The 12784-nt window shown below is 32.8% G+C and overlaps 2 protein-coding genes and 1 non-coding gene across 23 annotated transcripts in view; 2 read left to right on the top strand and 1 right to left on the bottom strand.

The window, feature by feature from the left end:
• LOC132640305 (pentatricopeptide repeat-containing protein At1g62914, mitochondrial-like) overlaps nt 1–5288 on the bottom strand; it is a 13648-nt gene extending 8360 nt beyond the window's left edge. For 16 of the 21 annotated variants that reach the window (XM_060356876.1, XM_060356924.1, XM_060356931.1 and 13 more), the window contains exon 1: nt 2170–5287. In XM_060356876.1, coding sequence (XP_060212859.1) covers nt 2228–4621 — 2394 coding nt within the window. In that variant the 5' untranslated portion in view covers nt 4622–5287 and the 3' untranslated portion in view covers nt 2170–2227. Of the gene's footprint in view, nt 1–2169 lie in introns of all 21 variants that reach the window. The other 5 variants (XM_060356959.1, XM_060356905.1, XM_060356945.1 and 2 more) reach the window with 1 other exon arrangement.
• Nucleotides 5289–8705: 3417 nt separating this feature from the next.
• TRNAT-AGU (transfer RNA threonine (anticodon AGU)) lies at nt 8706–8779 on the top strand. The gene has a single exon. It is a non-coding gene; the product is annotated as a tRNA-Thr (tRNA).
• A 2212-nt stretch (nt 8780–10991) lies between these two features.
• Nucleotides 10992–12761, top strand: LOC132640414 (zeatin O-glucosyltransferase-like). Its single transcript, XM_060357004.1, has one exon. The coding sequence runs from the start codon at nt 11180–11182 to the stop codon at nt 12590–12592; it is 1413 nt and encodes a 470-aa protein (XP_060212987.1). The 5' UTR covers nt 10992–11179; the 3' UTR covers nt 12593–12761.
• Nucleotides 12762–12784: the final 23 nt, after the last annotated feature.

Genomic DNA, 12784 nt, shown 5'->3' on the forward strand with positions numbered 1-12784 from the left:
ATCTATCTAATTCAAAAGGGAAGAACTTGCATCAGTATCTCAATTTCAATTCAAACGTGGATTTGATTCACACTCCATGTTCTGAGAAAGATTTATCATCCGAAAAGAGGAAAAAACGGAGTCTTTGTACGAAGCCATCATAGTATTTTTTAACTCCTCCGAAAGGAAGGATGGCAATTTGATCATTTACCCATTTGAGTTTAATAGATTCTATTTTTCTCTTTCTTCAATAGAAAGAAGAAAGGAGGGGGGTCAATTTTCTTGTAGAGCCATATGCACAAAAGATGCCTGTACGGTTGTTCAATTCTATCTTTTTTCATTGAAACCCTTCTTATTGGACGATCATGATACTTCCCAAAAATCGAAATTCTTGATCAATGGAGGAACAATATCACCATTTTTGTTCAATAAGATACCAAAGTGGATGATTGACTCATTCCATACTAGAAATAATCGCAGGAAATCCTTTGATAACCCGGATTCCTATTTCTCAATGATATTCCACGATCAAGACAATTGGCTGAATCCCGTGAAACCATTTCATAGAAGTTCATTGATATCTTCTTTTTATAAAGCAAATCGACTTCGATTCTTGAATAATCCACATCACTTATGCTTCTATTAGAACACAAGATTCCCTTTTTCTGTGGAAAAGGCCCGTATCAATAATTCTGATTTTACGTATGGACAATTCCTCAATATCTTGTTCATTCGCAACAAAATATTTTCTTTGTGCGTCGGTAACAAAAAACATGCTTTTGGGGGGAAATAGTTAAGACAATGGCTTGAAACTATCTTACCACTAACAAACAAAAGGAAAACAGTTTGGTTCATTAGGAATCTCATCACCGTATATCCCAACATATCATAACATCAACAATGCCCTAAAAGGCCAATCTTATCAGATTCAATGACAGTTTGTTGTTTCATTGTTTCAATCTATCCAATATAATTTTGAGCACTGCTGAGCTCTACACAAGCTAACCAACAGCAATCAGAGAATGAAAGCAAGTAACTTCATTGAGAAAAAAAAAAAGAGTGAAAGAGAGAATATAAGATTTAGAACTAAAAGATGAAATAACAAATGAATCTTGGTAACCATAAACAGGTTTTGGTGGTACATATGGCTTATAAAAAGCAACAAAACACAAAAATAGATGTTTGTGTATGAAGCATAGTTAAGTTACGCCGAAGGCTTCACACCACAGTCCTAGCCAACTAGCTAATGGGACAACCATAGCGAAGGCATAGTTGGGATTTTGAGGACTGGGAATTAGCATTTGTAAGTCCGCTTTGCTCCACGTCACATAAGTATTTTGGGCCAGAATACAGAGTAGGGGAAAACACAGCAGCTTCATAGTAAAGTTTTCTACACCTTGCTTATGTCAAGTCATGGGATTGAGGTAAGTAATAAATGCTTTAAGCATGAAAAATGTAAAAACTTGGTGCATGACCTTGTACATTGAGGTAGAAAAAGAGGTGTGAAATGTATTTCTTGTTCTTTTTGGAATAGAATGATTAAGACCGAGATCAATAGTAAATGTTTATCCTCATTGAGAGGCTGAAAATCCGTAAAGAGAGAAGTTTTGGGATACAGCTCACCTATGCATTATATGGCATATATAAACAGAAAGAAATAGGAGACACTTCGGCGCCCCAGGGATTTCTCTAGTAGCAAGAGGAGCACACCTATGCATAATCTGTGGGTTAGGTGCACGCCATTGTTTTGAATCTTGCTGCAGACAAAAGCCTGGTATTTAAGGGGAGAAGGGGAGAGGGGGAGCGCGTTATCCACCAAGGTTCGAACCGTACACAACTTGTCAAAGATTTCTTGGTTATCAGAAAAGAGGAGATATTTTGAGGGAGGTAAGAACAGTGTATAGCTTAAAGCACAGATCTTCTGTGTTCGCTTAATTATTAAAAGGATGCAGATTAATCAGAAGATGCAACGATTTGTCCCGTGTGTCTCAGAGATGTGATTGAAAAGCTTACATAGCACCAACTTAGCTTTTGACTTGATGTGAATATTATAACTTTGGTTATCAAAGATAAGAGACGACTTATTTCATACCAAAATGAATAGACAAAGAAGTCCAAACAAAAAGAGTCTTTGAGATTGCGTGCTAGTGTGTTTATTCGCACATACACATAGAAAATTTCTAAATTTACCTGTGAAGTGTATAGAGATTCCGAACACTCCAATAAGCTTTTATTTGACATCATGTTTTTATCCAATCTGTTTAAGCCCTAGGGTTTTGAAGAAAACATCCGGCAAGATACCTTCATCTATCATCTCATAAAATATATCATAAGCTAGATCCAATTGTCCAAGTCTTTTGTATCCACATATCATTATGTAATAAGTTATGGCATCAGGAGAGACATTCTGTATTCGCATTTCATCTAGCAGCATTTCGGCCCTGTCCATTCGACCTTCCTTGCAAAATCCATCAATCAGGCAACTATAGGTAACAACAGAGGGCATCTTTGATGGCATCTCCTTGAACAATTCAAAAGCCTCACTCACTTTGCTCCTCTTGCATAGTGCATTAATAAGAATTGTGCATGTGATGATGTCTGGAGTAACCCCAACTTTCTGCATTCTCCGATACAAGATTAAAGCCTTATCAATGCTATTTACCTGGCAACATCCATTAATGAGGCAATTGTAAGTAACAACAGAAGGCATACATGGCATTTTGTTGAACAATTTGAAGGCCTCATTCACATATCCATTTTTACAAAAGCCAGCTATCATGGAGGTGTAAGAGATAGTATCAGGATTCAATCCCATCATAATCATATCTCTCAGAAGTTCATTGGCTTTTCCCACTTGGCCTGTCATGCATAATATGTTAGCAAGAATTGTCCACGTGATGATGTCAGGATTAATCCCAAGCTTTTGCATTTTCTCATGCAACATATATGCCTTCTTTGAATCGGACTTTTTAGCAAAACCATCAATAAGAGTGTTCCAACTTGCAACATGCAATGTGTTCCTCTTAAGCATTATTGGAATTACTTCCATGGCCTTTTCTGGTTTTCTATCTTTGCAAAGTCTGTTAATCACTGCATTATAGGCATACTTATTTAATGTGATCCCTTGGTTTACCATTTTATCAATCAGTTGCAAAGCTTCTGCCACTCTCCCTTCAGTACAGTACCAATTAACCATGAAATCGCAGGTAATAGTGTCAGGCAAGTAACCTTCTTGTACCATCATAGTTAAATACTCGACTTTATTAGAAGAGTCCATCTGGCAGAAACAACGAATTAATCGCTTATAATGTGAAGTATCCGGAGCCAATTTTTTATTGATCATCTCCACCAGTAGCTTATAGGCTGAAGTGAGATTTCCTTGAGCACAAAATCCATTTATTAAAATACTGTAAGCAAGCTGATCAAATTTGTATCCAGAATTCTCAAGCTCATAAAACGTTTTAATAGCTATTTCCATCGCTCCAATTTTGCAGAATCCATTAAGAAGTGAGGTATATGTAACTATGGTAGGCTTTATGTTATTAGCTTTCATCTCCTCAATTAAATTTATAGCCTTCTCAAGATTCAGGCATTTGCATAATCCATCAATCAGAATGCTATAGCTACAGAGATCTGGTATAATTCCCCAACTCTTCATTTCGTCAAAAATGCTTATAGCTCTACTTACCTCGCCTGTAGCACAAAATCTGCGAATAATAGCATTGTAACAGTAACAATTTAATGGCTCGTTGTTATCTCTCAGATACCGAACGGAGCGCAGAGCAAAATCAGTCTCCCCAACTCTACAAAGTCCATGAATGTATGTACTATATGTAACAACAGAAGGACTAATCTGTCTTTTCTGCATTGCTTCCAGAATCTTTTGGGCTACTTCTTTATCTATATGGTAACTGCAGTAAAAGTTCATCAGGATTGTGTAGGTCCTTAAATTAGGCAATGGTCCAAAGCTTTGTATTTCTTCAAATAAATTTAGAACATGCTCCTTCATATTAGCTTCCACCAAGCATTTTAGTAAAAAATTACACGAAAAAATACCTGGTTCAAGCCCAATTTTCCTAGCCTGTTTAACAACATCAATTGCACAATCAAGCATTTTATTTGCAGCAAACAATTTGATAAGTACATCAGCCACGAAAACCGATTCTGTTGTAAAAAGATGGAATATCTTATACAAGTCAAAACCAACTTCCAGAAAGTAGAAAACAATGTCTTTAAGCAATGCATAGACCTCCATACGCATCCCTGCGAACGCGAAAGTATGTATAATCATCCTAAATCCATTTATCGAATGAGTAAAACCATATTTCTTCATAGAACTTCTAAAAGGTAACTCTTTTGCAACTTTCCAACTCAAAGACTTGCAAATTCTTGTAACAACTGACAACAACTTTCTTTCTCTGCAACTATATGGAGCAACAAATACTTCTTCATTTTCCATACTGCTTTCACCATTTGAACTGGAACAAGAATCTTCTGACAATTCTACTGAAGAAGCAGCAAAATACTTTCTGCAAAAGTTTCTTTTTTTAACAAAAAACTGCCTTTTATGGAAACCCAATTCATGTAAACCCCTCAATATCAAATCAACAGAAGATTTTTTGGGTAACAACTCAAAACCCATGAAGAAAAAACTAAAGCTTCAACACTCAAATAATCATACAAATTAAAGGGTCTTTCCATAGCAGTTTAACATTAAGAAAATTAAATAAAGTATATTCAAGAAAAGTAGACAAATATGGACTTTTCTTTTTAGTCCAAAAAAAAAAAAAAAAAACTGCCTTTTAAAGAAACCCAATTTATGTTATCAAGATTTTTTTGGGTAGTAAACCAAAGCCCATGAAGAAAAAAGTAAAGCTTGAACAGCCAAAGTTATTGCAACTCTATAGCTGTTGAAGTGAAAGGGTGTTTTGATAGCAGTGTAACATTAATAATGAAGTGAATATTAAAGAAGAGTATAGCTTGAAAATTCAGACATGGGCAGTTTCAAAGACAGAAACTCAAGAACTTCAAACAAATAGCGGCAAGAGAACATGTCATGTCAGGTACTTGTTAATTGTAAGCGTGTGTATGAAAGAAAGCCCGAATGTTTACTTTGGACTTTGGTTAGTCCATTAGGTGCAAATAGCATCATCAAAATTTACAATTTAGGGTTGGACATGTATATGGTTTGACCAAAATTGAAAGAGAACTTTTTTGGTTTAGATTTTCGAATTAGGGATTTGGGTCTAGATTTTACTTTTAAAATTTTCGGATTTTAAATTGAATTTTGGATTGAGGACTTTGGAGTTTGATACTCTTTATACATTATATCCCTGATCGTTAAACATAAGCCTATATATCTAATACTCCTTCCGTTTTATAATAAGTAATGTTTTAGATTTTTCATTTTGTTTCAAAATAAATAATGTTTTAGACGTTTCATTTTATTTTAAAATAAATAATGCTTTAGGATTTCATGGAAAAATTGATCTTGTTCTTTCAGAATTACCCTTATTAACATAAGTCGAGAATCATTAAGTAGTTTTTTTAGGAAAGAGGTAAATTTAATTAGGGGTAAGTTAGTAAAATCACTCTTAATTTTTCAGGAGTGAACAATTCCTTAAATGATGTGCATAGGCTAAAAACATCACTTATTATGAAATAGAGGGAGTACTAAGTTCAATATCCTATTAAATCAGTCAATATGCCTTATTAGGCTAATGAATAATGCAAACTAAGATGCATCTGATTGTAATTTTTATTGTCATTTGAAGAGCTGTGACACTGGGTCCTTAAGGAAACATATTAATTGATATTTAAATTGCATAATGTTTATGAGGATTCAGTAATGGTTGACTTGAATATGAATTATTAGTAGTATGATATATCTTGAATGATTTTATATTTTATTTAGATTAGGAATTTTCTTAATATGGATCTCATTGCTTGAATGAATATTTTATTTGGATGATTGCGGTGGGAATGAGAAATTATCAAGGCAATTGACAGAACACTGATGAGGCTATTGTGCATAAGTATTTTCAGCTTGTACTCTGTCAAATTCTAGTATAGTTTAAGATATCGCCCCACAGAAACTGAAACCACCTAAGCTACAGATTTGTATTATCTTTGTTGTTATTTGAGAGAATCAAATTGATGAAAAAGAGAGTTGTTTCAAAGTCTAAAAACTAAAATAACAAACACAAGCAATATTTTTGAATGGATTATAATAAAAGACAAATGTTGGGATATTTTGAATCGGAAAGATAAAATCATTATAATAAAATCAAAAGTTTATTATATATTTCCCTATTCAATGATATGACCGCTTATTTCTAATACCACCATAAAAATAATCAATTAATAACACCTCTTTCGATGAGTGTAGTTTATCGATTGACAGTGAAATAAAGACATTGTTTAAAGAATATGGTAATTGCTTATTTCTAATTCAACCACTCCATATAACGACAGTATGTGAATAGCATCACTCTCGCTCTATGAATTTATTGTTAGTTAGCGACATTAAACAATAACTTATTAATAACACCTCCTTCGATTTGTGTAGTTAACCAATTAAAGTAATAACTTCAAACAAGAATTATCTTAGTTGAGAGCACCAGGTGAACAAAAGCTTCTTTCGATTAGTATTTGTTAAATCAAAAAACTTATTTGAGTCAATCCCTTCGTGATAATTTAAGAATAAAAGAAATGAGATAAAAATGATTTAAATCAATAAGCTTGTTTAAATCATTCTCTTCTCCAAATAAGAAATAAAATAACAACATAATTTTTTGTTAAATAGATATAATTAGTATCAGACACATTGGTGTATAAAGATGATAATGAGAAAATCTCAATATAAGAAGACAATAAAATATAGATATTTATTATAATAACTTGATCAAGCTTCATCTAGTATCCCAACAGGAAGAAACTATTCCATTATGGAGAAAAAATAAAATTGATAAATATATTAAAAAGAAAAATTACAAAGACAAAAAGAAAAGATGAGAAAGAAACCAAGATTAATTTTTATGTCTTGCTCGTTGATTCTACAATTGAGAACAACTTCCTCTATTTATAGGAAAACAAGCTTGGCTTACAAGTTCATAAAAGAAAAGCTAAAACAAATCAAAATTTGTTAAGCTAAAACAAATCAAAATTTGTTAGCCACAAATAGGGGTGTTCATAGGTCGGTTTGGATCAGTTTTGGTTAAAAGCAAAACCAACCCATTCTAATCGATTTTTAAAATACTTAAAACCAAACCAAACCAAATATAATACATATCCATCAGTTTGGTTGTAGTCGATTTGGTTCGGTTTTCCGGTTTTTAGAAAACTAACGTTATTTCCCTTTTTCATGTTTTTTCTTACAATTAGGAGAGAATTTTCTATCATTTTCCAACTTATAATTCGTTAATACCCTTTTATTGTGGTAGCTATAATATTCTCGGATTATGGAAGAAATATAGGATTTAAAAGTTTTAATTAAGTGAATAAATTTTATAAGAAATACAAAAAATAAATATAGGTAAATTTCAAAGTTGTTTCTTTGACCAAAAGAGTTTGAATTTATGGATTTGTTTATAGAAAAGGGCTTAAGGTATAAAGTTCAATAGCCTATTAGAGTAAATAATTTTTTACTGAAAAAAGTATAAAAATTATTTAAAAGTATTAATAAAAAATAATGTATTGTATGTATATAAATAATAAAAATTATGTATAAAATTTGTCGGTTTGGTTCGATTTTTTCTTTGGTTCACTTTTTGTAAAACCAAAACCAAACCAAATATTATCGTTTTTTAAAAATTTAAAACCAAACCAAACCCAATCCAAATAAATATCGATTTCTTTAATCGGTTTGGTTCGATTTTCGGTTTGAATCGGTTTTTAACCAAACCGTGAACACCCCGAGCCACAAAAATGATTTCTTGGAGCCGAAGAATTTCATAGGCACATGCCTAATTGAGATAGACCCACAAATATGGAGATGATTTGTGCAACGGTGGATTTGTCATTCTTGTCTTTTAGCTTCTTTGCTTATATGCGAGAACATGATATAATTATTAGAATATTCATTTTTGTAAGAAGAAGAAACTTAACTTATAAGTTCAAAATCGAAAATCTGAAATAACCAAATCGATTAGTCCGAAACCAGACTTAAGAAACCGATCCAATTTGAACTAATTTAAGATTGAATTGAATGTTAGTTCTATGAATCTAAAGACCAATATCTAAACCGAAGGTATATATCCAATCTGAACAGCATAAACGACCATCCCTAATAATAAAAAATAGGAATAATTTCAGAGACCTCCCTCCCGGTTTGTCTTTATAACATTGACCTCCTTTGTAGTTTGATATATTACACTTACCTTACTATTTTGATTTTCTTCTAACAATACTTGATTTAATTGACGAAATTCTTTAGTATTCCGATATAGATAAATGAAAGAATAGATATGCTTCTTTAGACTTGGATTCTGAATCACATAAAGTGGAAATAAAAGTGATTTTAAATAGATTTGAAAGTATTTTTATATGTCATACTAGTACACTAACCTTAACCTCAGTTAATCGATGAAAAAATATTTGTTTTTATGAAGCAGAGCTAACCTAGCGGTAAATCTCTTAATGCCACATGTTTACACTTTGCATCATCATAATTCATTTTGTAAAGTAATCTTTATGAATACTAAATTGCACTTAACTACGGCACATCAGCTTTCATAGCTCAGTTGGTTAGAGCACCCGTTTAGTAAGCGGGAGGTCTTGAGTTCAACTCTCAATGAAAGCAATAATTTCTCTTTTTCCCCCCTCTCTTCAAATGGCTAAGATTTAGTAGGCGCTTGTCCTGAAAACCAAATATTTTTCAATTTTTTTGTTTTTGGAATTTGAAGTTGGAGTTGAAGTCGTTTTTGGTTATAGTTTTTGCAAATAATATTTGGTTGTTAGAATGTACTGAAAGTGAAAACAAGATTTTAGCTATTTTTCAAATTCCAAATACAATTTTAAGTTGTATTTAAAATTTTCATGGCCAAACGCTAATTTTCAAATAAAGTGAAAAAAAATTCCGAAACAAAGTTAAAAATTCTCATGGCCAAACGGGTCGTACAACAAGGATAATCAGCAAAATTGCTATAGTGCGAAGAAGCAAAAGATTAAAAGAAAAGGTTACACACTCTAAGCATAAAAGCGGGAGAGAACTAAGGAACAATGATCGTTCTAAATTTCTGATGATGATTTTCATAATTTTTTTTAATTTTTTCTAGAAGCAGGAGAACAACTAGTTTGCTTTTAGGCATAGAACATAAAAAAATTCACTTTTAAGTTACATTAATTTTGGCTTCTTGATTTTTTTCCTTGAACATGTGAATTTGGCAATTAAGTTAATATGAGTATGAACTTTACAAGTTTGATCGTGATGTATGATCTCACTATGACTTGATCTACTTTTGTATGATATTGCATATTGATTTGACTAATCTATGGCTTGGGAAGAAACCTTGATATGATAATAACAAATACACACACAATATCTTAATCTTCCATAATATTTCATTTATCTATATCGGACCAACTAATTTAGAATTAGTAATCTGCTAAGTTTTCTTTTATTAGAGAATAACCAAAATTAATTAGGGAAAGAACTTTATATCTTCAATTACCCCTATATATCTTTAACCATTTTGGCCTTTTTATTTCCTTCTTTTTCTCAGACTTTTTACTTTTGAGAAGAGTAAAAATTGTTGAGAGATACACTCCAAATAGTTTGCTTGAAATTTTTAATAGCCTGTTTGGCCAAGCTTATTTTCCCCTCAAAAGTACTTATTTTTTCAATAAGTGCTTATTTGAAAAAAAGTGAAGTGTTTGGCCAAGCTTTTGGGAGAAAATAAGTGCTTTTGGAGAATAGCAGAAACAGTTTTTCAGAAGCTAAAAAAACAGTTTTTGCTCAAAAGCACTTTTTTGAAAAGTACTTTTGAGAAAAATATAAATATAACACTTTTTAAAAGCTTGGCCAAACTAATGACTGCTCAAAAGTGTTTTTTTAATTAATCGGCCAAACACAAACTGTTTTTCGCCAAAAGTGCTTTTTTGAAAAGTACTTTTAAAAAAAATACTTTTTAAAATAAACTGATTTTAGAAGCTTGACCAAGCCAGAATAAGTCACCTAACCAATATTTGTCGTTTACCACGAATTCGACAAGCCAATCAGGTCACTCTCAACTAGTCAAAAAATATTATACATAAAATGACTCAGATTGGTTTCAACCAAAAACCAATAAGGTGTTCTAGACGATGTCGACAAAAAATTGGGTCACCATTGACGGGTTGAAATTGTATACAATGACCAGATTGGTTTAATTATTGCTTGAGGAATCTCAATTAAATCTCATGAACATCTCCCCATAAAATTTCTCAGATCTCTATACCAAATGGTTTTCTTTATTATATAAACAGTTTACCATGGTCTCTTTTAAAAAAAAAAAAAAAAAAATTTGACGGACACAAAGTTTTAGAAAATAAGGAAAAAATTGGATTGTGTTAAACTATAGATGTGTATAATATGATAATATACCTTTTGAATCTTATGTTCTTAAACATGAGATTACTAATAATAATATGACTCACACATTTAACCTTTAATTAATGCTTGAATTAATAAATTACTAATAATAATATTTTTAGTCCCTTAATTATGGATAAATTTTGATTTTGATCCTTGTGATATATGACTCACACATTTAACCTTTAATTAATTAAAATATGTCATTTTGGTCCCTTTATGTCGAAAATATGCTATATTTAGACATATTATTAGAAGCATATTATCCTAAAATATAAAGTAACAATACTAACTTAACATAATATATAGGTAATTAAATGGTGCAACAGTTAGTACTTCAAGAAATTTGTGATTATTCACAAGCGCAAAGGGATCAAAAATGCATATTTCAAGTGATTATAGTTAAATATCATAAGAATTAAAATCAGAATATAGCAATAACTAGCGGAACAAAATTGTTGTTAACCCTGTACAAATGACTTTATTTTAATTAAAAAGGAAAGTAAGAGTGCAAGACGCATATATTGAAACTGGGGAAGTAGTAACTATTTAAGGCCTAAACCATATACGCCTTTTTCTCGTATCTCAGTTCCAAGTCTTAAAACCAAGAGAACTTTTTTTTTTGTTTCAATGGCTACCAATTTATCAGACAACAGTGTTCTTCATCTTAATGAAGTGATTGTAGCTATGGTTCCATGGCCAGAACACGGCCATCTCAACTTACTCTTCTATTTAGCTCGAATCATCGCTTCCCAGAACATTCCTGTACACTTCCTCTGCCTTGCTGCTAGGAACCAAGATTTGAAAAAACGCCTCCAAGGTGGTCTCCAAACCTCTGTTGAAAACCTTGGAAATTCAAACATCCATTTCAATGACCTCTTAGTACACTCTTCTCCTACAGAAACAAAAGATGTTTTCTTGGAAAGACTAGGTGAGACTATTTGCAAAACATGTCATGAACTATCGACCAATACGAAAAGATTGGTCATGATTCATGACTGTTTAATGATAAGTTACATAGGTGATCATTTGCATCTAATGTCCAACTTCAAGTGTTATGCTTTCCACCCCACTTCAGCTTTCACTAGGTACTCTTCACTCAGACAAACTATTCATATAGTTGATGAAGATCACGACGAAATGATTCAGCAACTTGGTGAGGAGTTCCCAACTGTGGAGAGTACTTTTGGTCCAAATATGGCTGAGTATGTGGGAAAGGAACTTAAATGGAAGCACAACTCTGGAGATATCATTAATTCCTGCAGAGAATTGGAAGGCAACTTTATAGATTCACTTGCTAAGGCAAAAGAGAATACACCATTGTGGGCTTTTGGTCCATTTAACATGCTGCCTGAATCACTAGATTCACTTTCTATTTCTGGCAACAAAAAGACTAGCCATAAATGCCTGGATTTTCTCGACAAGCAAGATGTTAATTCAGTAATATTCGTTTCGTTTGGAACAACCACTACATTACCACAAGAGCAAGTGAAGGAGCTAGCGCTTGGTTTAGAACAAAGCAACCATAAGTTTCTATGGGTAGTAAGAGAATCAGATAGAAGGGTAGACATGGAGAATAGTGAAGAAAGACATGAGAAAATTGAACTGCCAGAAGGGTTTGAAGAAAGAGTGGAAGGAAGAGGAATGGTTGTGAGAAGTTGGGCGCCCCAATTGGAAATCTTGGGGCATCTGTCTACTGGCGGGTTTTTGAGCCATTGTGGATGGAATTCTTCAATGGAGAGCATTAGTATGGGAGTTCCAATGGCAGCTATGCCAATGACTGTTGACCAGCCATATCACACTTTGTTGGTAACACACGTGTGGAAGATTGGAGTCTCAGTGTGGAGTTGGGCTCGTAGGAAGGAAATAGTACCAGCAACAGCGATTGAAAAAGCTGTCAAGACTTTGATGGGAACACCAGAAGGGGAAGAGACGAGGCAGAGGGTGGTGGAGTTGAGAAACAAGATCAAGAAGTCTGTTAGTCATGGAGGACTTGCACACAAGGAGATGGAATCTTTCATCTCTTATATTACCAACAACTAACTTCTATCCCTCAGTTTGTAGTATGTTGGATTTGGCTTGTATGAATTCTCATACTTTATGATGTTTTACTTTAGCGTCTGTTTTCGAAATTAGACCTTTGCTTAATCTTCTGATCTTTGTATTCAAATTGAAAGAGGTGATGTTTCCTTTGTCATCTTGCTTTAGCGTATACATGTTGGAATAGTAAAAGGG

Source organism: Lycium barbarum, chromosome 1 (genome assembly GCF_019175385.1).
Source record: "Lycium barbarum isolate Lr01 chromosome 1, ASM1917538v2, whole genome shotgun sequence".
NCBI lineage: Eukaryota > Viridiplantae > Streptophyta > Magnoliopsida > Solanales > Solanaceae > Lycium > Lycium barbarum.

Excerpts from the sequence above, each read along its gene's own strand:
- LOC132640414 (XM_060357004.1), top strand. The coding sequence starts at position 11,180 with ATGGCTACCAATTTATCAGACAACAGTGTTCTTCATCTTAATGAAGTG.